The sequence below is a fragment of the Schistocerca cancellata genome, chromosome 1, assembly GCF_023864275.1.
Source record: "Schistocerca cancellata isolate TAMUIC-IGC-003103 chromosome 1, iqSchCanc2.1, whole genome shotgun sequence".
In the NCBI taxonomy this organism is placed as follows: Eukaryota; Metazoa; Arthropoda; class Insecta; order Orthoptera; family Acrididae; genus Schistocerca; species Schistocerca cancellata.
Genome location: NC_064626.1, coordinates 105892830 through 105918992, shown reverse-complemented (window position 1 = coordinate 105918992; position 26163 = coordinate 105892830). Strand labels below are relative to the sequence as shown.

General features: G+C 38.1%; 1 protein-coding gene across 1 annotated transcript in view; it reads left to right on the top strand.

The window, feature by feature from the left end:
* The window catches only part of LOC126166489 (transcription elongation regulator 1), a 245277-nt gene that overhangs the window by 216037 nt on the left and 3077 nt on the right, over positions 1–26163 (top strand). The window contains exons 15-18 of the mRNA XM_049920407.1: positions 4273–4485; positions 12854–13008; positions 13560–13668; positions 21020–21097. Coding sequence (XP_049776364.1) covers positions 4273–4485; positions 12854–13008; positions 13560–13668; positions 21020–21097 — 555 coding nt within the window. The remainder of the gene's footprint in view (positions 1–4272; positions 4486–12853; positions 13009–13559; positions 13669–21019; positions 21098–26163) is intronic.

Genomic DNA, 26163 nt, shown 5'->3' with positions numbered 1-26163 from the left:
GTTATTTTGCTGTCCATATAGCAAAACTCGTCTACTACTTTCTCATTTCCTCAGCATCATATGATTAAGTTAGAATACATTCCATTGTCCTCATTTTGCTTTTGTTGATGTTCGTCTTATATCCTCCTTTCAAGACACTGTCCATTCCATTCAACTGTTCTTCCAGGCCCTTTGCTGTCTCTGACAGAATTACAGTGTCATCGACAAACCACAAAGTTTTAATTTCTTCTCTGTGGATTTTAATTCCTACTCCGAATTTTTCTTTTGTTTCTTTTATTGCTTGCTCAATATACAGATTGAATAACATTGGCAATAGGTTGCAACCCTGTCTCACTCCCTTCTCAACCATTGCTTCCCATTCATGCCCCTTGACTCTTGTTAATTGCCATCTGGTGTCTCTACAAATTGTAAATAGCCTTTCTCTTCCTGCATTTTATCTCGGACATCTTCAGAATTTGGAAGAGAGTATTCCAGTCAACATTTGCAAAATTGCAATGTTATGCCCATATATTTAAACAACTGACTGTGTCAGGCTGGACAACACTACTGCTGTATTTGAACATTATGGGTTTGTTTTCCCTACTCATTTGCATTAACTGATGTTTTTCTACCTTTAGAACTAGGTGCTGTTCATCAAACCAACTAGAAAATTTTTCTAACTGATCTTGTATTCTCCTGCAGTCACTCAACAATTACATCTTCCCATACACCACAGCATCATCAGCAAACAACTGTAGAGTGCTGCCCAAAATGTCTGACAGATCATTTATGTATACAGAAAATAATAGTGGTCCTATCACAGTTTCAGGGCATTCTTGACGATACCCTTGCCTCTGATGAACACTCACCTTCAAGGAAAATGTACTGGGCTCTATTACTTAAGAAGTCTTAGAACTACTCACATATCTGGGAACCTATACCATAAGCTGGTATCTTCGCTAACAGTCTGCACTGGGCCACAGTGTCAAATTCTTTCCAGAAATATAGAACTATGGAATCTGCTTGTTGCCCATCATTCACAATCAACTATATATCATGTGAGAAAAGGGCAATCTGAGTATCGCACGAGCAATACTTTCTGAAACTGGCAGAGGATTTGCAGTCTCTGGGGAATTTATTACAGTCGATGTCGAAATATGTTTCAGAATTCTGCAGCAAACAAGTGTTAAGGATATTGTTCTGTAATTTTGTGGCTCTGTTCTTTTACCATTCTCATATCCAGGTGTCGCAGGCACTTTTCCCTAGTCACTTTGGATTTTGTGCTGGGCAAGAGATTTATGGTAAATGCAAACTAAATAAGGGCCAGTGCCATAGAGTAAATCCGAAGTGGGATTCCATATGGACCTGTTGACCTGTGTTGCTAATTCTTTATTGTTTTTCTAAACCAAGAATGCTTATTACTATGTTGTCCATACATGGGTCTGTGCAGTGGTCAAATGAAAGCATGTTTGCATGATTCTTCTGTATGAATGATTTCTTAAATATGAGATTTAAAGCTCTGGCTTTCCCTTGTATACCTTCTACTACCACACCAGATATGTCAACGAGTAAATGGATGGAAGCCCTAGATATGCTTAGTGGTTTTACACAGAACCAGAATTTTCTTGTTTTGTTAAGATATGATGGTGGTAGTTGTATGCTTTGTGCGTAGGTCATTTACAGAGAGACAGATTTCTACTAACCTTTCCCTGTCATCATTTGCTCATTCTCTTTTGAACCAAGAGTGCAACAACATTTTCCAACTTTTGTTGTTAAACCACAGAGGGTCTTTTCCACCCTTAATCCATGTACTCCAGCACATACTTCTCTAAAACACAATTTACCATCTATTTAAACTTTGTAGTTGCTGTAATATCATGATCACAACTCTCGTCTCCATACTGGCACCATCCATAAGGTCCAACTTGTTTGTAGCTACAAGGCCTGAAATATTTTCTTTGCATTGGACTGTGACTAGCTGCTCAAGACAGTTTTTGGAGACGATGTTAAAGACTGTCTGTCTGTACCCCCTGCAATGAATCAATAGACATCCCAGTCTGTTTTGTGCAGTTTGCCCCCAAATAGCAAAATCGCTCTCTAGAATTGGATAGGTATCCATCAGGTCCTCGGGCCTTCCTCAGTTATGTGATTTTGCAAGCTTTTCTATTTTGTGATCAATTATTTCAATATATACCATTAGTGAGGCAATTGATATTGGGAGTATAATGTTTTCAAGTGGAACAGCTTTCTAAAACTGAATTCAGTCTTTCGTTTGTCATCCTCCATTTCGGTAGCAATATGATTACATACTGAGGTGAGGTGATGAAAGTCATGGGATAGCGATACGCTAACATACAGATGGCACTAATGTCGGGTACCCAAGGTATAAAAGGACAGTGCATTGGCAGAGCTGTCATTTTTACTGAGGTGATTCATGTGAAAAGGTTTCTGATGTCATTATGGGCGCATGGTGGGAATTAACAAGACTTTGAATGTGGAATGGCAGAGGGAGCTAGATGCATGCCAGATGCATGGATTGTTCCATTTCAGAAATTGTTAGGGAATTCAGTATGCTGAGATTCACAGTGTCGAGTGTGTGTCAAGAATACCAAATTTCAGGTATTACCTCTCACTGCAGACAGCGCAGTGGCCGATGGCCTTGACTTAACAACTGAGAGCATCATCGTTTGCATAGAGTTGTCAGTGCTAACAGACATGCAACACTGCTCGAGATCATGACGGAAATCAGTGTGAGCGTACACGAACATATCCATTAAGGCAGTGCAGTGAAATTTGGTGTTAATGGCAACAAGCGATTGCTGTGAGAGTGTCTTTGCTAACAGCACAACATTGCCTGCAGTGAGTCTGCTAAGCTTCTGATCTTATTGGTTGGACCCTAGACGACTGAAAAACTGTGGCCTGATCACGAGTCCCAATTTCAGTTGGTAAGAGATGATGATGATGATGATGATGATGATGATGATGATGATGATGATGGGGTCCAAGTGTGGTGCAGACCCCATGAGGCCATGGACGAGAGTTGTCAATCAGGCACTGTGCAAGTTCGTGGTGACTCCACAATAGTGTGGGCTGTGTTCACACGGAATAGACTGGATTCTCTGGTCCATCTGAACCAATCATTTGATTGGAAATGGTTATGTTGAGCTACGTGGAGACTATTTGTAGCCATTTATGGATTTCATGTTCCCAAACGACGATGGAATTTTTTGAAAGACAATGCTTTGCATCACTTGGCCACAGTTGTTTGCAGTTGGTTTGAAGAACATTTCGGACAGTTCCAACAAATGATTTGGCCACCCAGATCGCCCAAAATGAATCCAGTCGAACATTTATAGGACGTAATAGAGGGGTAAGTTTGTGCACAAAATCCTGCACTGCCAACACTTCCACAATTAGGGACAGATATAGAGGCAGCAAGGCTACACATTTCTGCAGGGGACTTCCAGCAACATGTTGATTCCAAGCCATATCAAGTTGCTGCACTACGCTGAGCAAACGGTGGTCCCAATATGATGTCAGGAGGTATTCCACTACTTTTGTCACCTCTGTCTAGAGCAACTTTATGGGTGATTTTGATCCATATCACTTCTTGTTTTGCTCTTCTGAAGCTCTCTTTGCTTTTGTAACAAATTTCTAATGTGGCTGTTTAACCACAGTAGGTGTTTCCCAACTCTAAAAATTTTGTTCCATACATTTTGTGTTTTGCAGTACTCAAAAATTTTATGCACTGATACTCCCTTTCTTCATCACCAGAAATGAGAATTTGATGATGTGGAAGATGTTTCTCATCACACTTACTACACAGTAATATTTCATACCTTTCTTAATGTTTCTTTTAACATTTTTTGTAATGGGTATTATTATAGTATAATGTTCATTGATTGCTGCTTCTGTGTTAATTAAACTTCAGGCCTGTAATTTAAGAAATCTAAAATGTTGCTGTCGCTGGTAGTTCTCTACCCAATTGGTTGAGGTAACAGTTGGAACATACATTCAAAACACTCAAAACCATGGCCTGGTAGCAAGCAGCAAATATCAAAGTGAGGAAAAAAACTCAAGTGTTCAGAAATTAAAGCATAGGTTCTTCACAGTGAATGGAGAAAAACTTCAGTGTTAGACCACAGTCTTGCAGTGTCTGGAACAGGAAACCTTGCATTTCAATTCTGATTTATATTCAAAATCCTAGAGATCACATTACCTTATTCCTTCCTGTTGTCCCGTTTTCTAGTAACTCATGTAATTGCCATTATGTTAACTCTTATGTGTTGGTAGGAGGATGGTGCAGCAGCAGCAACATCAGAGGAGGAGCGTGAAAAAGAAGCGAGGGAGAAAGAAAGACAAGCTAGAGCTGAGGCAAGTCTTCGTGAACGTGAAAAAGAAGTTCAGCGGACATTAGCGACACATCTCAGAGATCGTGACAAGGAACGTGAGCAGCATAAGAGAGATGAAGCTGTACAACATTTCAATGCTCTTTTGGCAGATCTTGTGAGTAACATTATTTACCCTTTGTAGTAATATAGCAGCACAATGAATTTTGATTGTATCATGTCTATTATTTCCATGTCATGGAAATATTCCTTTAGATCAATAAGTAAGATTTATTTTTGGTATTTGTCTCTGCTTTTAGCAAATTGTCATATATTAGAAACATATCTTTATACAATTTGTGACAGTGTATTATTAATCCTATTTAAAGGACAGATACACATTAATAAAATGCTCCACTTAAGTCTTCCCTTTTAACATAAACATGTGTTACAGCTGTTCTTTTAGTGACTTTTGGTTGATGTGATATCTTGTTTTGAGCTTTGAGATATTTCTGGAGCATTGTAAGAATGCCATGAGCAGTATACTGATTAGTGATTCATTTCTAGAATCCCTTGTAACCACTTCAACAGTTAAACATTAATGTATTAGCTGTTCCTCTTAAATGGGAGAGAGCTGTGATGAATTCATGTCTAGTTTCACATTTGTGTTGTCAATGGCTTTGAAACAAGCAAGTAGGTAAAACCCAGTTGTGGTGCCCCTCGCAGACCTTAGAAAGTAAATTTTGTAACATCAGTTAATTACTTTGCTTCACTGCAGTGAGTGGTACATGAAAATAATGCATTTATTTGTTCGGTTGTTTTTTCTCTCCCATTTTATGTTATTTCTTCACAGCAATCATTGAGAAAATGGTGAGAAATACTGTAAGTCTTAAGTGGATAATTTTGAATATTTGGAAATATTCTTGGTATTCATATTGAATAGTACTGTGTGGCACAAAATGCAATGACTGATTATGTGCACCTGTTGACATAAAAAACAGCGGATATCAGTGTTTGAGGAGGAGGAGGAGGTTGTGTAGTTTTTTCAACAAATCTTGTGCACCTCTTCATTTTATTACGAAATAATGGAAGTGGTAGCTAACAGTAAATTTACCACTGTCAGGAGAGTCATACTTGCAAGCCCATTATCTTCTCATATGTTAGTTATTCTTATATTTGGTTGTTGTTGGTTTAGTGCCCTCCTCCTTTCTGTTGTCCATGCTGTATTTAATATAGCACACTTGTTTCAATTTGGAGGCACTTCTGGGGCACAAATGGTGCTGGAAGTTGTCATCCAAACTTTGAAAGAATGGATAGTGTTCTAACATAAACATGCATACTGATTGTAGCAGTATTGTGGATTGGAAAAGTTGATGTTTGGTGAAGAGAAAAACTGGTCTTACATTAGAAAAGGCAGCTGGCAGCAGTTAAAGACTATGATGACATATTTTTTGAAATCTCATGTACATGTCCAATCTTGTTCATGTGCCATTCACCAACACAACACTTCAGCAGTGTGTGTGTGTGTGTGGGGGGGGGGGGGCACTTGTGCATGTTCAGGGGGTGGAGTGCGCCTTTGCCTCTGTACAGGCACAGAAAGTGGAGGAAAGTGTGGGGAATAAAAGTTGTTGGGTGAAGCCAAAGCTCAACTGCAGTAAGCAGATTCATGACTATTTGTTCATGCTTCAAAATATGTTTTATCAACCTATCCCTTCTCTTGGCATATGTACCATAAGTTTCTTTGTCTTTCCTATTTGATTTCATACCTCCTCATTAGTTACTTAATCTGCCCATCTGGCCTTCAGCACTCTTCCATAAACCACATATCAGAACATTTTATCCCCTTGTTGTCTGAACTGTTGTTGTTGTTGTTGTTGTTGTTGTTGGTAGTGGTGGTCTTCAGTCCAGAGACAGGTTTGATGCAACTCTCCATGCTACTCTATCCTGTGCAAGCTATGCCATATCCAAGTAACTACTGCAACTACATCCTTCTGAATCTGCTTAGTGTATTAATAATCTCTTGATTCCCTCTAGAATTTTTACCCTCCACATTGCCCTCCAGTATAAATTGGTGATCCCTTGATGCCTCAGGACATGTCCTGCCAACCGATCTCTTCTTGTAGTCAAGTTGTGCCACAAATTACTTTTCTCCCCAATTCTGTTCAGTACCTCCTCATTGGTTGTGTGATCTACCCATCTAATCTTCAACATTCTTCTGTAGCACCACATTTCAAAAGCTTCTATTCTCTTTTTGTCTAAACTATTTATCGTCCATGTTTCACTTCCCTACATGGCTACATTCCATACAAATACTTCCGGAAAAGAGTTCCTGACACTTAAATCTAAACTCGCTGTTAACAAATTTCTCTTTTTCAGAAACGCTTTCCTTGCCATTGCTTTTGTTGTTATTCATCTTATATCCTCCTTTCAAGACGCTGTCCAACCTGCTCAACTGCTTTTCCAGGTCCTTTCCTGTCTCTGACAGAATTACAATGTCATCGGCAAACCTCTTTTCTTCTCTGTTTTAATCCCTACTCCAAATTTTTCTTTTGTTTCCTTTATTGGTTGCTTTCAAGATTTATTTTCTGTCCATATAACAAAAAGTTTTCAGACATTGTCAGGAAAATTTAGATTATATTACACATATACAGTAAAATATTTACATTCTTTCGTAACATATGGATCGGACACATCTGTACACATTATTTTTCAAAAGGGCACTACAAGTAGATTCCTCTATAGTGTAACACAATTTAGCTTATATTTATAGTAGTACAGTACACATAATACAGTGTATAATTACATTCTTTCATAGCGCTGATAGATCAGAGACATTGTCTATATATACTGTTTTCCAAGATGGCACTACAACTTAAAGTCCTCTATAGAGTAACACTTCTCTATTAATAATTGCTTCAGTCTACTCTTTAGCATATTTAGATTTACTTTCTTGAGTTCACAGGGTAGTTCATTGTAGAAAATTGCTCCCACTCTGTGTGGGCTGTGGTCTGTTGCCTTTTTATTGGTCACAATTCTACGAAAATTTTCCCTTCCGCGTGTATCATAGTTGTGTACATTACTGTTTCTCATATTAAATTCAGGATTTTGTTTCACGAACATGACTGTCTGCAGTATATACATGGAGTACACCGCAAGAATTTTATATTTTCTAAAGATGTCTCTACAAGGCTCTCTCTTCTTTACCTTGGCTACCATTCTTACTGCCTTTTTCTGCAATCTAAAAAGTCTATCTATATGAACTGCTGATGCCCCACCCTATATTTCAATACCATACTGAAGGTGCGGATGAATTAACCCAAAATATATTTGCCTTAAAGTATCATGGTCCAAGATGGGCGAGACCTGTTTCAGTAGATACACATTTCTACTGATTTTCTTGCAAATATTATCTACATGTTCTTTCCATGATAAGTGTTCATCAACAACGATGCCCAAAAATTTATGTGAATTTGCATGTGCAAGTCCCAGTGGGGATGTAAAGACAGTATCAGTTATGGCAGCATTATAACTGTGGATGAACTTCATTATTACTGTTTTGTCTTTATTTACAAGAAGCTTGTTTGCTGTAACATATGCGGGCAGAGTATTGAAACTGATCTCGGTACTGTTAGCTGCAGACTGCATATCATTGCCACAGCTGATGAAGGATATGTCATCGGCATAGCTTACAACCATGCAATTTTGGGGTTCAAATAAGTTATTTACATATACAGGGAACAGAAAAGGCCCTAGTGTGCTTTCTTGAGGCATGCCACATTGAAGTGTCCTGAAGTTTGATTTGGTTGTTAGGAGCTGCTCATTATTTTGATAAGTTAGCTTTACACACTGTTTCCTGTTTTTCAAACAGGAGGTAAGTAGTTTTGAGGCTAGTCCTCTTCTAGCTTACACAGAAGAATGGTATGATTCACAGTATCAAAGGCTTTACTCATATCTAGGAAAGTACTTATTACTTTGTCACTTTTATCCAGCTTATTTAATATTTAATGTATAAAAAATGCTACTGCTGTTGTAGTAGATCTCCCTTTTCTAAATCCATGTTGTAGGTTGTTTAACAGGTTGTGTTTGGTGAAATATGATTCAACTTGATTTAGTATTACTCTCTCTAACAATTTGCCTAGTTCTGAGGTTAATGATATTGGCCTGTAGTTTTTAGTGTCAGTTTTTAATCCCTTTTTATGCACTGGTATATAATTTCAGTAATTTTCAAAAGGTCAGGGAATACCCAATTTCTGAGGGAGGTATTTATAAAGTGTGTCAGGGGTTTCAATAATTCATCCCTGCATTCCTTTAGCAGTTTATGTGAAATTTCATCCCAGCCACAAGACATTTTTGGTCAAAGTGCTGATATGATTGCTAGGACGTCCCTCTCAGTAATGCCGTGGATATAAAAGGACTGGCTAGATTTTCCAAGACTAAAATTTTGTGGCTTGACATGAACTTCATTTGTACCAACTGTACTGAACTTTTGTATGAATTTCTCGCACACTTCTTTTGGGTCATTTATTTCTTCACCATTTTCTTTTAATGTTATGTTGCTGTGTTCATAGGAATTCTGTTTCCCACTTCCTTTATGCATTATTTTCCAGGCAGTTTTACTGCTACAGTTAGTTCCTTATTTCAGAGGTATATTTCTGTGCTTTTAGGTTAGTCAAGGACACTCTGTATGTTTTTCTGAGCAGTTTATATTTTGTTGAGAAATATTGTAGTTTAGTATCTCTAAAAAGTATATAGCAATCTTTCATTTTCTCCCTCATTTCAAAATGTCAGAAGGGAGATTCTCGGCTTTATGGTTTACAGCTTTATTTACTTTTTTAACTAAAGGACAGGTTTCATTTAAAGTGTTACTGAATAATTTATAGAAATATTCCCATTTTTTATTCACTTCAGTTGCATTGTACACTGGTTCACATTTTTCATTCCCTAGTGCCATCTTAACTTTAGAATAATTAAATTTTCTTTTATATATAACTGTATCACTTTCAGTTACATCTATGTTCCCTACATCAATTTATGTAGTAAGGGCTCTGTGATCACAAATGTAGTTTTCTAAGGTGTTTACATTTACTTTCTCTTTTCCTACATTTGTGAGAACATGGTCAATACGTGTCTTCGTATTTACAGTGACTCTTGTAGGTTGTGAGTTCATTTGTTTAACGTTATAACACTGTAATACATCCATATAGCGCAAATAGGTAACATGTATTATTTAATGAGTATTTTGATGTCTCCAACAAGCAACAAGTGTTTTTTATACACTGCTGTCCCCTCCAGCAAGTCCTCTAGGCAATTTAGAAAGTCTTCTGTGTTACTTCCAGGTGACCTATACAGTGCTGCTATAATAAGGCTGCTGTCTCCATACTTCAGGTTTACTGCTGCAACCTCAAATACCATTTCAGTACTCAGATCATCTATCCATTTAACTTTTTCACATTTTACATCATTTCTATTATAAATGCCTACCCCACCACTTTTGTGTGTCTTTCTGCAGTACAAGTTTATAAGTATGTAATTTTTTAGCCTGTAACCATATGCTTCCTCTTCCTTGCATAAATGTCTCAAGAAAATACTTTTTTTCCAGAAATGCTTCTCTTGCTGTTGCCAGTCTGCATTCCATGTCCTCTCTTCTCTGGACACTGTTACACATATTACTGTCCAAATAGCTTCTCTCATCTAGTTCTTGTAATGTCTCTTTTTACTAATCTAATTCCCTCAGCATCATCATATTTAACCACATTACATTACCCTTCTTATACTTCTTCTGTTCTTTCCTTTATTGACAGTAAATAGGAAACACTTCTCTGATATTCTGCAAAATATTATTTGTTTTAGTAGCACAATTACTTCAATGTGGTTTTACAAAACGGAAGGGAAGTTTTTCCTATTTAATATTATTCTCATGTTGTGTCAACTAGTGATGGAAAGTTCAGTTAATGCTTCCTTTATTGCTTGCTTAGTGTACAGATGTAACAAAATAGAGGGTAGACTTAGAATATAATATGAACAGCTCTGGGGACCAAAGTGTTAAGAGTTGAAACAAATGGCAGTTAGCTGATACAGAGGAGTAAAGTTTACAGTTGCTCCACATATTTGAATAATTTTATTCTAATATCCATTTTGTTCTGGATTGCTTTTAACAACTATAATTTTCCATAAACACATAAAAAGAACGAGAAACAGACTATAACACTTAAATATACAAAAATAAACACTTTCTGCTGTGGATATACCATTATGTTACCCAGATCACATATGCTAACAACAAAAGATGATAAATAATCGTGTGAGATCATTAACATAGTTATGAGAAGACTTAATTGTATAGCTCATTGCTTGAAAGTATTATTACTCATTACTCGCACCACAGATGTGTCCTGAACATACTGGATTTAGTGATGAGAAAAATCCGTGCTGAACTGGAGGGACATAATCTAAGAGGGACAGAAGGTCAATACTTTGATAATTTCTGAGAGTCTGGATCCGTCATATTTTATTTGTAGAGTAAGGACTAAGCTGTGCCCCACACGTTTCCTGTTAGTTTACATTGTCATTTTGTTTCACTGATGAATAATGGTGGTGGTGGTGGTGGTGGTGGTGGTGGTGGTGGTGGTGGCGGCGGCGGCGGCGGCGGCGGCGGCGGCGGCGGCGACAACAACAATGATGATGATGATGATGATGATTGTTCAGAAGTCACCTTGCACTTCCATACATCCCTTAGGTTGACAGCCATATACATTCTGAACATCAAAGTCACTAGCTTCCCGAAATTTGTTGAACATTTATCTCATTTCTCTCACCTGTTTTCTCAAAATATTTAATAGGACAGTGGTGGTGATGGTTAGGTCCTAAATCATTTTTATCTGCAGTTTCTTCAGAACAAGACACATGCTCCTTGCTTGTATTACACCTTTTCTGCTTAAATTTCCATTGTGAGGTGCATCTAAACCTTTTCTAAGGAGACTTCTTTCATCTGTTCTTCTGCCTCTTCATAACAGGCATTTGAGACGCTGACAGACTGATATTAAGGCCGATTCAAAATACTTCGTAAATTACTTGAATAGCGACAAAGGTTATTATTACAATTATTATTATTATTATTATTATTATTTGTATGAATAGAAATGAAGAAATATACACATGTACGACAGATTTGCCAATTTACATACTTCTGAGTCATCTAGTCACTGGGAATGCACTCAGCATCCTGGCAAGAGATATTGGTAATCACTACAAACATTTTTGTGCTTAGTCACATGTGGGTATAATAATGTAAAATGTACACAAGTTACTTTTGGTGCCAGTGTTTTCCTGTTGCTTTCAAGTATGTTCCTGCAACAGGCAGCTATTAGCATTTACCATGAAGCATCGCCCTGACATTAGACCATTCTTTCGGTGTGCATTAGTCCACTGTTTGTAGGATCATCAAATGTCCTATAACTAGGGACAGGAAAAAAAAATTTTTTTTTTACGGCTGAAGTCAGTGTTATCTTTTGGCCAGAAGGGTTATTTTTTTGCCAATTTGTTTCTTATGTAATTTTTTTGTTGTGTTCTGTGTAGTTTTTATTATTATTATTTTGCCAATCCAGTGTTGCTTTTCTACCAAACCTGGTGTTGTTTTTCTGCTGGACCTGGGGTTGTTTTTCCCCGCTGAACCTGGCATCTGATTTTCCCCACGCCGAGCTCGGCGTCTTGTTTTCATCCACCGCACTGGCGTCTGGTTTCTGTCAATTCTGGTTATGCTTTTGGCCAAATTCAACGCTGATTCTTGCCACATTTAGTGGTGTTTTTTGTTGTATTCGACGTTTTTTTACCAAATTTGATGTTATATTTGTTTTCATATCAAGGTTTGTTATGTGGGAAATAAACTGCTATTTTAGATTATACAAACCTCAGCCTTGAGAAAATTAGAACACAAAATGCAGTTTTAACATTCAGTAACTATCAGTTACAAGTATTGTTCCTTCCTCAGGTTTGACATTTTTATATGGCTAAATTACAGATTTCATGAAATATAACAGAAGTTGCGACTTCACATTATTTCGTTGAAAACTGATAACTTTGCACTATTTTTTATGTTATTTTCTTTGTTTTATCATTTTCGTGAAATTTTGCTGTCACTACCTATAATTCAAAAACAAATGGCATTGGCACTTGGCATTGTGTTCCTCAGAGTTACTCAAATGAATCTTAAAAATGCCTACATGTTATATTTTAACAGTATTATCTGTATCCTCTCCCACCTCCTCGCTTTTTCCTCTGTAATTCTGTGTTGAGTTGCCAGCTGCCCCTGATTCCACATTTGCCCCAAGGATTGAGGCTCAGCTGCCAGAGACCATGGTTGTGTGTGTGAGTTGTGTTTGCGTGTGTGTATATTGTCTACTTTTGACAAAGGCCTTGTTTGCTGAAAGCTAACTCTCCGACAGTCTTTTTGTTCTGCCTTTCTGTAACTCAGCATCTCCACTGTATGGTGAGTAGCAACTATTCCTTGCATTATATCGTAACTAACGCAGTGTAACTTTTCATTGCAGGTTCGAAATTCTGAGCTTGCATGGCGAGAAGCAAAGCGTCAGTTAAGAAAAGATCATCGCTGGGAGCTAGCAGAGTTGTTGGACAGGGAGGATAAAGAGAAGTTGTTTAACCAACATATTGAACAACTCACAAAGAAGAAGAAGGAAAAATTCAGGTACTTTATAAGAGAAGTGACTTTTTTAATGTCTATAATAATTGAAGTGGGCACATTTCTTTCTGTGGGTTCAAAAACTGTCATTGTAGCTGATACTGGATACTTTTAATATACTTTCATTAAGGAGCAGTTTACAGATTTCTTATTTCCTTACGTACTACATGAATGTGTAATAAAAAATGAGGGTTCCTATTTAAAAAAACACAGTTGATATCCGTTTGACCTATAGCAGTGCCATCTAGCGGGCCAACAATAGTGCCATCTGGTTTCCCCCTTCAAGCTAGACACGTTTCGTTCTTTGTAGTTTTTTCGTTTGACCCTTCCTTCATGAGATATTTGGTCCAGTCACGATCAATGGACCAACCTGTATATGATGTTATTAATTATTCTTATTTGGCAGTTGTATAACAGTGTGAGGCATAAAAGTCTCTCTCTCTCTCTCTCTCTCTCTCTCTCTCTCTCTCTCTCTCTCTCTCTCTCTCTCTCTCTATTGAAATCTGTGTGTATATACTGTGGACATACTATGTTTCCTCACTGACACTATTTTGCAGGGAGCTTCTGGATGAAACTGAACAAGTAACACTGACCAGCACATGGAAAGAGATAAAGAAGATTATTAAAGATGACCCTCGCTACAGTAAATTTTCTTCAAGTGACAGGGTAAGTTTTGATTGGCAAATTTTTATTCGGTACGAGATTTCAGTTTATGTATTACTAGCTTAGTATGCTGTATAGTCAGTTGTTATGTTTGAATGGGGTTGAGTTTAAATACTGGGGCAAATCGAAACATATACAGTAAAACTTCATTTATACGTTTTTCAACGAACTACAGAAAAAAAAGTGTCTGAAAACGTATATATGAAATATAGCAGCATACTATCAAATTAATTGGCAAATACAAATGAAAAATACAGTAAATAAAAAGTTACATTCTACAAAATGTTATATAGGCTTACTAGGTACCATACTTAACAAAGATATAAAGAAAAATGTAAACCTCTACACAGAAGGAAATGTCATTTTGTAGAAGCCCGTAATTTTTGCTTGCTTTTTCTTTGACACAGCAATAGCATACACTGTACCCTGAAAATGGGATAAATCTGTCATTATTTCGTCAGAAGCATTGTGGAGTGTCACAAATTGTTTAATTATTTCTAACACATTTACTGCATCATTAAATGTCAAGGAGAAATGTTGAGGCTCTTCTGTATCATCCTCATCAATTTCTTCCTGATCCATGTCCCATGATGCACATTGAACTATCTCAGCGACAGTCACAGGTTGTGTAGTGACGAGGTTTTCATCAACGTTCACGTAATCCTCAAATGATGCGTGCTCTTTAAGTCGATTCAATTCTTCATTGTTAGGTGAAATATCGTCAGTGTGAACATTTCCACCATGATCATGGACTTCATTTCCAAAGCCAGCTTTTCGGAAACAGTTCCAAATGATATCATCTGAAACACTGTGCCATGAAGCTGCAACATAGTGCATTAATAATTAATAATTTCTCGAAGTGTTCTTTGGCTCCAGTAGCTCAACATAAATAAATGGCAAATTATAATCTTACCTGTAAAATGCTTATTTTCATTTCTTCCTTCTTTTTTATGTATAAACACCTGATGGCACACTGCACAAGCATTTTGCGATAATGCAACTTGAAATTATGTATTGCTCAAAGGTCAAGTGGCTGGAGCTCACTCGAGCAATTCGCTGGAAAGAATTCCATGGTCATATTTCTCAAATACGAAGTAAGGGGACGATGTGCTGCACACCTGTCTACAAACAATAAAACCTTCTTCACCCATTTTCGCATCGACACTTTGAAGCCAGCTTTCGAAAACTTTTGTTGTAATCCACGATTTCTTGTTACTAGTGTATTTTGTGGGAAACCTGACAATGTTCTTAAAACAATGGGGCTTGGCTATTTTCCGAATTGTAAGCGGGAGGGGGGGGGGGGGGGGGGGGAGCTTCTCACTCCCATCACTGTTAGCACATAACAACACTGTTACATGTTGTTTACTTTGTTTTCCTCCATGGCAGTTCTCACCTTTGAATGCCATTGTGTGGTCGGGCATTACATAGTAAAACAAGCTGTGATCGACACTTTTGCTTTCGGCACATACATTCTGACTGCTGATGCCATGTCTTCTCTTGAATTTGTGCAGCCAACCTGATGAAGCACTGAATTTTCCACACCGAATCAAATTGAAATTCATTTTCTTTTTCACAAAGCATTGGGCCACAGCTCTACGTTTCTTGAACCACTGTAACAATCTTCAACGTGTTCATATTTTCCACCCTGAATGCGTGTCTGCTTAGTAGTAGAAATTCCAAACATTCATTCACTATCTTAAATTTCCTTTGCCTTTGCTACTATAGAATTTAAATTAGATGCAGGAATTCCTAATTCCTTGGGAATATCCACTTGCTTTAGATTACTGTTTTTCTTCACAACTCTCAAAATTCGTAGCTTTTCAGCGATAGTAATGCTTTTCTTTTTTCTTCCACTCATGTTACCAGTTCTCAAAATAATTAGAAGTACAGTAATGTGGTACTATAGGCTATACAGTATGAGGTGTGATGTGTTTTGGGATTTCCGAGTGACATGCAACAAATCTTATCCAGTTGTGTTCTAGTTCAGCAGAAGTCGTGTAATTTCAGGAAAACAAATGAGTGCTACACCTACGGGTATCACCACTGCCGTGACAGTAAGCTTCATACGCTATACTGTACTTTCCAATACTGTAAAGTCTCTGTATAACATCTGGTTTTGTGACAACTCTATTATTGCAGTTTATACTGTTGTTGCACATCTGTAAATCTATAAAACAGTCTCAAGTCTGTCACATTAAAAATTAAATGTTAATTGGATTTGGACACTCGCAACGAAGTGATTTTCTTGTTGGCAACTGCGGTGCCGCATTAATAGATGGAGCTTAGGCCGGTATTATACTGTCAAATTTTCTTTCACAACGATCTTTGATGTGGCACAAAAGGAGGGTAGTACACTGTCAAGTATTTAATCAAAATTACTTCATAATGGCCGACAACAACTTAAGGCCGACAACGACTTAATACTTTTCTCTGCAGTTCAATTTTACTTATGGTACTGGCAGTGTAGTGTGTTGATGTTGGCAACACCATCTTCATATAATGCAAATGTTGTGTTATGAAATGTTCATTTTAAGAGTATAACTAATTTACTGAGTGGACAAGGGTACATACAAGAATATGTCAACCATAGAGCAAGAACAGATTTTATTATTTACTTCGTGGTGAAATGAATTCCCTGCAATGAATCGTTGTTGCCAACAACACACTACGCCACTGATGCCATAAGCAAAATTATACCTGGTCTGCAGTTGCTTGCACTGCAATTGCATTGTCATTGTAGTTGCAAGAGAAGCAGAAGAAAAGGAAACATACTTGGGTGAAGCCGAGGACTTCATACGAAAGATACAGAACAAAATGTGCTATGGGAGCTGCAACTCAAGGACATAGTCGCATGAAAATCCCTTTGGGAATGGATGAGAGTACATTTCAAAATATGCTCAAGAAAATGGCATGTCACAGTATGAAACTGAACACACTCCTCAGAAATGCTACATCCACAAAAGACAGACTTAGCATAATATTGCGATTTCTAGCTACTCTTGTTTACAGTACCAGTATAGCACTCTAATGCTGCAGTGCACATTGACGTAAATAATACCAGAAACGTTTGAAGCTATTTGTAATGCACTGGAGGAGGAATATGTGAAGGCAAATAAATTTAATACGTACTGCAGTTGTAAAAATTTTTGTAAAAATGTCTGCTTGTGTCTGTGTATATGTGGATGGATATGTGTGTGTGCGAGTGTATACCTGTCCTTTTTTCTCCCTAAGGTAAGTCTTTCCGCTCCCGGGATTGGAATGACTCCTTACCCTCTCCCTTAAAACCCACATCCTTTCGTCTTTCCCTCTCCTTCCCTCTTTCCTGACGAAGCAGCCGTTGGTTGCGAAAGCTAGAATTTTGTGTGTATGTTTGTGTTTGTTTGTGTGTCTATCGATCTGCCAGCGCTTTTGTTTGGTAAGTCTCATCATCTTAAAGTACCAGTCTTCGAACAGCAACAGTATTATTGATTATTGGTAATTATTTGAACAGCTACGGTTTTGTTGATAGTAAAATCTATATGGTTTATTTTAAATGCTTGATAGACCTTGTCTACCCTTCTGCGCTGTGTCATTGAGGTGAGTGGTAGTTACTGATTTTGTATCAAAGGATTTCTGTTATGTTAAAGATAACCATTTTTACTTTTTAGCATAATATTGTCGTTATCAGGAGAAAGAAAACTGGCGTTCTAAGGATCGGAGCGTGGAATGTCAGATCCCTTAATCGAGCAGGTAAGTTAGAAAAAAGGGAAATGGATAGGTTAAAGTTAGGTATAGTGGGAATTAGCGAAGTGCGGTGGCAGGAGGAAGAAGACTTTTGGTGAGGTGAACACAGGGTTATAAATACAAAATCAGATAGGGGTAATGCAGGAGTAGGTTTAATAATGAATAAAAAAAGTAGGAGTGTGGGTAATCTACTACAAACAGCATAGTGAACGCATTATTGTGGCCAAGATAGACACGAAGCCCATGCCTACTACAGTAGTACAAGTTTATATGCCAACTAGCTCTGCAGGTGATGAAGAAATTGATGAAATGTATGATGAGATAAAATAAATTATTCAGCTAGTGAAGGGAGACGAAAATTTAATAGTAATGGGTGACTGGAATTTGGTAGTAGGAAAAGGGAGAGAAGGAACTGTAGTAGGTGATTGGAGCTACGAAATGAGAGGAAGCCGACTGGTAGGATTTTGCTCAGAGCGTAACTTAATCATAGCTATCACTTGGTTCAAGAATCATAAAAGAAGGTTGTATTATATAATGGTAAGACAGAGATTAAGGAACCAGGTTTTAAATTGTAAGACATTTCCAGGGGCAGATGTGGACTCGGACCACAATCTATTGGTTATGAATTGTAGATTAAAACTGAAGAAAATGCAGAAAGGTGGGAATTTAAGGAGATAGGACCTGGATAAACTGACTAAACCAGGGGTTGTACAGAGTTTCAGGGAGAGCATAAGGGCACAATTGACAAGAATGGGGGAAAGAAATACAGTAGAAGAAGAATGGGTAGCTTTGAGGGATGAATTAGTGAAGGCAGCAGAAGATAAAGTAGGTAAAAAGGCGAGGGCTAGTAGAAATCCTTGGGTGCCAGAAGAATTATTGAATTTAATTGATGCAAGAAGAAAATATAAAAATGCAGTAAATGAAACGGACAAAAAGGAATACAAACGTCTCAAAAATGAGATCGACAGGATGTGCAAAATGGCTAAGCAGGCATGGCTAGAGGACAAATGTAAGGATGTAGAGGCTTATCTCACTAGGGGTAAGATAGATACTGCATACAGGAAAATTAAAGAGACCTTTGGAGAAAAGAGAACCACTTGTATGAAGATCAAGAGCTCAGATGGAAACCCAGTTCTAAGCGAAGAAGGGAAAGCAGAAAGGTGGAAGGAGTATATAGAGGGTCTATACAAGGGCGAGGTACTTGAGGACAATATTTTAGAAATGCAAGAGGATGTAGATGACGATGAAATGGGAGATACGATAGTACATGAAGAGTTTGACAGAGCACTGAAACCCTTAGTCGAAACAGGGCCCCAGGAGTAGACAACATTCCATTAGAACTACTGACGGCATTGGGAGAGCCAGTCCTGACAAAACTCTACCATCTGGTGAGCAAGATGTATGAGATGGGGGAAATTCCCTCAGCCTTCATGAAGAATATAATAATTCCAATCCCAAAGAAAGCAGGTGTTGACAGACGAGAAAATTACCGAACTATCTGTTTAATGAGACATGGCTGCAAAATACTAATATGAATGCTTTACAGATGAATGGAAAAACTGGTAGAAGTCAATCTCGGGGAAGATCAGTTTGGATTCCATAGAAATTTTGGAACATTTGAAGCAATACTGACCCTATGACTTATCTTAAAATTTAGTTTAAGGAAAGGCAAAGCTACATTTCTAGCATTTGTAGACTTAGAGAAATCTTTTGGCAATGTTAACTGGAATACTCTCTTTCAAATTCTGAAGATGTGTGAGATAAAATGCAGGAAGCAAAATGCTATTTACAATTTGTAGACACACCAGATGGCAATTAACAAGAGCCAAGTGGCATGAATGGGTAGCAGTGGTTGAGAAGGGAATGAGACAGGGTTGCAGCCTACTGCCAATGTTATTCAATCTGTATATTGAGCAAGCAATAGAGGAAACAAAAGAAAAATTTGGAGTAGGTATTAAAATCCACAGAGAAGAAATAAAAACTTTGAGGTTCGCTGATGACGTAATTTCTGTCAGAGACAGCAAAGGACTTGGAAGAGCAGTTGAACGGAATGGACAATGTCTTGAAAGGAGGATATAAGATGAACAACAACAAAAGCAAAACGAGGATAATGGAATGTAGTTGAATTAAGTCAGGTGATGCTGAGGTAATTAGATTAGGAAATGAGACACTTAAAGTAGTAAAGGAGTTTTGCTATTTGGGGAGCCGAAATAGGGAGAATATCAAATGTAGACTGGCAATGGCAAGGAAAGCGTTTCTGGAGAAGAGAAATTTGTTAACATCGAGTATAGATTTAAATGTCAGGAAGTCGTTTCTGATAGTATTTGTAAGGAGTGTAGCCACATATGGAAGTGAAACATGGACGATAAATAGTTCGGACAAGAAGAGAATAGAAGCTTTTGAAATGTGGTGCTACAGAAGAATGCTGAAGATTAGATGGGTGGGTCACATAACTAATGAGGAGGGATTGAATAGAATTGGGGAAAAGAGGAGTTTGTGGAACAATTTCACTAGAAGAAGGGATCGGTCGGTAGAACATGTTCTGAGGCATCAAGTGATCTCCAATTTAGTATTGGAGGACAGCGTAGAGGAAGACAAGGAGATGAATACACTAAGCAGATTCAGAAGGATGTAGGCTGCAGTAAATACTGGGAGATGAAACAGCTTGCACAGGATAGAGTAGCATGGAGAGCTGCATCAAAGCAGTCTCTGGACTGAAGACAACAACAACAACAACAACAACAACAACAACAACAACAACAGCATAATGTAAAAACTGCAAAAGAGTATGCTCTTGGGCTCAAACTTAGGGAAACCAAAATTTACATCTTTCGTGGTCATGAGTAAAAGGCAAGAAGAATGTTAAAAATCCCCTTTCTCGTGGGGTATTTTCAGACTAGAAGATTTAAATGTATCTTAACATCTGTAAGTAATGAATTTCCTACTTAGTGGTTCACTTGATCATAGTAGCTGAGCAAATGCAAAAAGCCTGTAGTCAAATTTTAAATATGTGTACATGGACAAACAGTTAGGAAAATTATTCAGATGCTGGGCTTTTGCATGGATTGACACAGACACCATAACTAGTGGCATCAGCAAACAAGCACCAACACTCAATTTTTCAATCTTGTCTTCTATTTGTGCAGTTCATTGTGTGATTGATGTTATATACAGATTTTAAGGTAACTGAAAAGTGAACGTTGGTGTCAGCAGAAACTTGGTAAGTACTTCTTTTTTAGGGTATAAGTTTAAGAAAGATTAAGGAATCTAAAATTGTTGATTGCATTGAATGAAAGCAGGCTGACTCACCAGCAGCTGCAACATGATCAAAATATGATGTAAATCCTTTTTTGAGTTTCATCTCACATTTATCTTCTTTCCTTTTTGTAATTCCCTGTATTTTTTACTAGGGGAGAAATTTTTGTAGCGGTGAAATGTAATATTATTTGTTTTTACGCTGTTGTATTACGGAGTAGTTTTTATATTGAGACAGTGTTCTAATATTTGCTTTGGATATGCACATGGAGATCTCTGTGCACAGTATGCTATGTACTTGTACACATGGCAAAGGAAAAAAGGCTTTTTTATTATATGTTGGAAATAACTTTTACCGTTTGTCTTTCTATTGTAGAAATGTGAAAGAGAATTCAAGGAGTACCTAAAGGATAAATTAATTGCAGCAAAATCTGACTTCAGGGAGCTGTTACAGGTACGTAAGGTTTTGATCCTACTTCATCTTGTATCACATAATGGTTTTGATATATGTACTCCACTATGGTCTCTCTTAAGTACACAAGTCATCTTGTTTTCATTTTCTGCATAAGGAAGTTTTTGGGAATTTCACTTTAATAAGTTATTGCAATATTGCAGAATTCTATAATACAAATAACAGTTTGCTTAAAGTTGGTCCCTGTTGTACCATACTACATTGTTGTGCCAAACACAAGGCTGAAAGTAAGCTTCACATGATGTGTCCTGGCCATGTAACATAGCTCAATGAAACATGTACTACACGGCATAAAAAGAACTGCTACAGTATAATGCAGAAGGTAACTGAGAAAATGCACAATTAAACAAACAAACATCATTTCTATTCAAAGTCAGTGATTACACTTAGGTCACTGATTTATGGCAGTCCCCTGGTCATGGAAAGAAGGTGGGACATGGCTTTTAATAGGGTGTGTGATCACCATGGATGGCAGCACATGCTCTGCAATGTGTTCCCATGCTGGTCACGAGTCTGGTAACTAGTTCTTGTAGTAGAGCATTCCATTCCTCGACAACACAGATGACAACTGCTGGTTGGTTATTGGTGCGCATGGACGTGTTACAATACACCTGCCCCAGACTATCCCTCATGTGCGTGATGGGTATTTAAGTTGGGGTATTGGGCAGGCTAGAGTATCTGCCGAACATCCACATGTTCCTAGAGCTGACGAACCTGCACAGGTTAATGTGGTCATGCATTGTCATCCATAAAAATGTAGTCTGGGCCAAATGCACACCTGAAAAGATATACATGGGAAAGGAGTACAGTGTCACAATAGTGTAGACCAGAGAGTGTATTGTGTTAAGACCTGATGACTGGTAGGTCCATGCAACATGAAGTACCCCCTCCCCGCCTGCCCCTCCCTCCCACACACACACACACACACACACACACACACACACACACACACACACACACACACAAAAGACCTGGACCACCAAAACGATAACATTCAACCATGTTCTGGCTACATTCCAGGTTCCCACATCTTGCATATGATGGCACATTCCCTATTGTCGAAATAATCGTTTTGGTGGTACAGTAGGTGTTATGCTGTGGGGAGGCATTATGTTTCGTGGGTGTGCTGACCTCCAATACTTTAAGCAGTGGCACACACACAAATCAACATTATTGTGAGACTGTACTCCTTGCTCATGTGCATTTGTTCAGGAATGCATTTTTTTATGGATGACAATGCATAAACACATCAAACTGTACAAGTGCAAGAGCTCTTGAAACATCTAGATATTTGGCAAATGGTCTGGCCAGCCCCATTCCCCCAACTCAGAACTCCAGCAAACACACAGGGGATATATTGGGAAGACATAATAGCGAGATGTCAACATGTGCCAACGACCAGCCATCAGTTGTCAACTGCCTTGGTGGAGGAATGGAATTCCCTACTACAAAAACTCTCTGCCAAACTTGTGGTCAGCATGGGGGCACATTGCACAGCATGCATTGCCATTTGTGGTAATCATGCACCCTATTAAAAACAGTTCTGCCTTTCACAATGTCCTGGGGATCATAAAATGTGGTGACTTGAGTGTGATTATTGTCTTTGAATAAAAGTTTCATTTCTTCAGTGTCATTTCATATTTCTTTCAGTTATCTTCTGTACTATATTGTGGCATTCTTTCAATGTTGTATAGGCCTCGTTTCATTGAGCTACGAGGGTGAGTCAAATGAAAACCTTAAATTTGTAATAACAAATCAAAATTTCGCGCCATTATCCTGTAAGTTGGTAAGTGTGGTACAAACAGCATGCAGAATGGTCTGCAGGTGGCAGCATAGTGCAGATGCACACATACCGTCGCAGTGTCAGTATAAAGATGGCCACCCCACTTGCAACTTGAACCAGGGAAGAACACCGTTCTGTTATTCGGTTTTTGTCTAGTGAAGGTGTCAAACCTATTGAAATTCATCGACGAATGAAGGTTCAGTAAGGTGATGCATGTTTGTCACAGCAGCAAGTCTAACAATGGAGTAGGAAGTTTGCAAATGGTGTGACTTCAGTGGAAGATGCTCCTAGTCCAGGTCAGGCACAGTGAGTTGTGACTCCACAGAACATTGCAGCAGTTGAAGCCATAGTGAAGGAAAACTGTCGAGTGACGCTGAATGACACTGCAGCATGTTTACAGATTAGTCATGGCTCAGCACACCACATTGTGCTTGATGTGCTCCAGTTTCACAAAGTGTCTGCAAGATGGGTGTCACAGCAGCTGACACTGAAATGAGAGAATGACGTGTTGATGCTTGTGAAGAATGTCTTTGGCACTTTGAATGAGAAGGTGATGGCTTCCTTGCAAGAATAGTTACTGGGGACGAAACCTGGGTTCACTTCCACCAACCAGAAACAAAGAGAGCGAGCAAGAAATGGCACCATTCCTCATCACCAAAACCAAAGAAGTTTTGAACAGAACCATCAGTAGGGAAAGTTATGCTGACTCTCTTTTGGGAGGAAAAAGGTGTCATTTTGGAGCATTACATGCCTAGAGGGACCACTGTCACCAGTGCATCATACACAGATCTCCTAAAAAATCATCTGCAGCCTGCAATGAAATCAAAGCGACATGGATTGCTGTCAGCAGGTGTCCTTTTGCAACATGACAATGCAAGGCTCCACACTGCCCATACAACAATTGCAATAATCACAGACCTGTGTTTTGAGTGTCATCATCCACCATACTCACCAGACCTTCTCCCAAGTGATTTCCTTATGTTTGGACCACTCAAAGATGCAATGGGAGGAAAGAAGCTCCGTTCTGTTGAAGAGATACTCCATGCAGTGCATGTGTGGTTGCACGGGCTAGCAAAAGAATTTTTTTCTAAAGGAATTTATGCACTTTCTAAGCGCTGGAGGACTTGCATTGAGCGTGGAGAGATTATGTTGAAAAGTGATACAGCTTTGTACCACTTCTGCACAATAAATAATATTTAAAAAGATATTTAAGGTTTTCATTTGACCCGTCCTCGTATATTACTTTGCAGTGACATATCATGTGGAACTTATTTTCATCCAGAAGTGTTGCACACCAGTGTATTATTTTTGAACACATTTGATGATGCCTTGATATGATCTTCAAATCTTCTGTTTGAACATACAGAGGCTTCGTTGCCATTTTAGGGTGTGCTCTTTCTGCGCATAAATCATTGAGTTTGTTCACAGATCATTGACTTTCTTGAATCTTGCCACTTAGTTCATGACAGGTGGCATTTACTGTGTTTCTTGAATCTTGCCACTTAGTTCATGACAGGTGGCATTTACTGTGTATCACAAGCACTGCCTAAGTTTAATATTTTTGTCCACCGAGGGTAGTGTACAAATGTAATTGTTGGGACCTAATGATACTGTGCTTGTTAACGGTAGAAAATTATTGTGAAATGTTACATTTGATGTAACATCAAAGTTATTGTTCAACCGTTACTCAGTAATACAGGACCTACCCTGTTTTGTGGATAGGTTTCCCGATTTTGTACATTGTTGGACGTGGAGCCGGATTGGTTAGTTGCAAATGAATCTAGTAGCTTTCCAAGAGTAGCCATGAATGAATCTTTGTAGTTTCATGCATTCATTTCCAAACATTAATCTGCACTACCTGTTCATTCAATTAAACATGAGCCAGTACTTGCAAGAACTGTCAGTTTCCAGTATGATACATTATCTATTTTTCCAGAAAACATTAGCACTTAGTTCTCTTTTCTATTCCTACCTGTTGGATCATTTCGCTGTTGAACACTTCCTTTCTGATAATTATATGAATTTCTTGATACATCATATGTTTTATTGCTTCTGCCATCCATATTGTTTGAAATAAATCGGTCGCATCAGTCTAATAAACAGTTGATTATATACTTCATACTATTTCTCACAAGAACCTGTATCTTTATCCTAATATTTGACTGTCTTCCATTACCATTTGCTCTTTGTTGAAGTATTATACCAAAATGTGCCATAGAGTTCTTTCAGTCACTCTGGAATAATCTTCATTTCTAGTTCTCAACTTTCTCAATATTCCTACTACTGTTAGAAATTTCATTTTCTCTCTTAGAACCCTGTGGGAAAACAAGCTGTACAAACTTGTTACCTGCAAGAAACCTATTTTGATATCACATCATCTAAAGTGAGCGAGCTTGTTATTTCACTTCTATTGTGACATTCATCAGTTACATCTGCCGGATGTGATATAGTCGTTCTTGCCTTTTTCTTGCTTGGGCTTAAATATGTGCACACACAGTGGTATGATAAGACTTCTGTTAATGATGCGTTGAAATTTTTTGTCTCATCGCAGAGAATGCACAATAGTTCTATTAATTTCTTGTACAGATGCCCACAGCCAAAGTAAATTATTGAATGTTAAAACCATCTTTGGCTGTTAAATATTTTTAAAGTGAATGTTTATTATACCATTCACTTGAGCATTATAAGCTGTTTCCAGCACTTGCCTATTATCAAGGATTTCAAAATCAAAGCCGTATCCACAGTATAAATTGAGCTATCAGAATGAGGACGAGCGCGCACCACATTAATCATGAAGAATGTGGTGACTTCATTCCATTTTATTATGTATAACTTCGAAAATAGTATATACATATAGTGTGTGCCACAGTGTCCTCCAAATCTTGCTGATTTACGCGGGGCAGTATGTGTTTGGCAGGGGGATGGGGGGGGGGGGTGTCCAAGTATGTGCTCAGAGTGACCAACATTTCCAAAAAACAGAACAAACATTTTGTAAACAATATAATGGAATTAAAATTTGCCTATGTTGCTACTGTGACTTAAGTTGTTGTTGTTTTCTTGTAGTCACAATATACCCAATTTTTGGAAGGACTAGCTAGCATGGCATTATATGCAAGTATTTCATGTGTACAAAAGGTTCTGGACATGTCTCTGATGAACACTCACCTTCATGGAAAATGTACTGGGCTCTATTACTTAAGAACTCTTAGAGAACTACTCACATATCTGGAAACCTATACCATAAGCTAGTGTCTTGCTGTTTTGA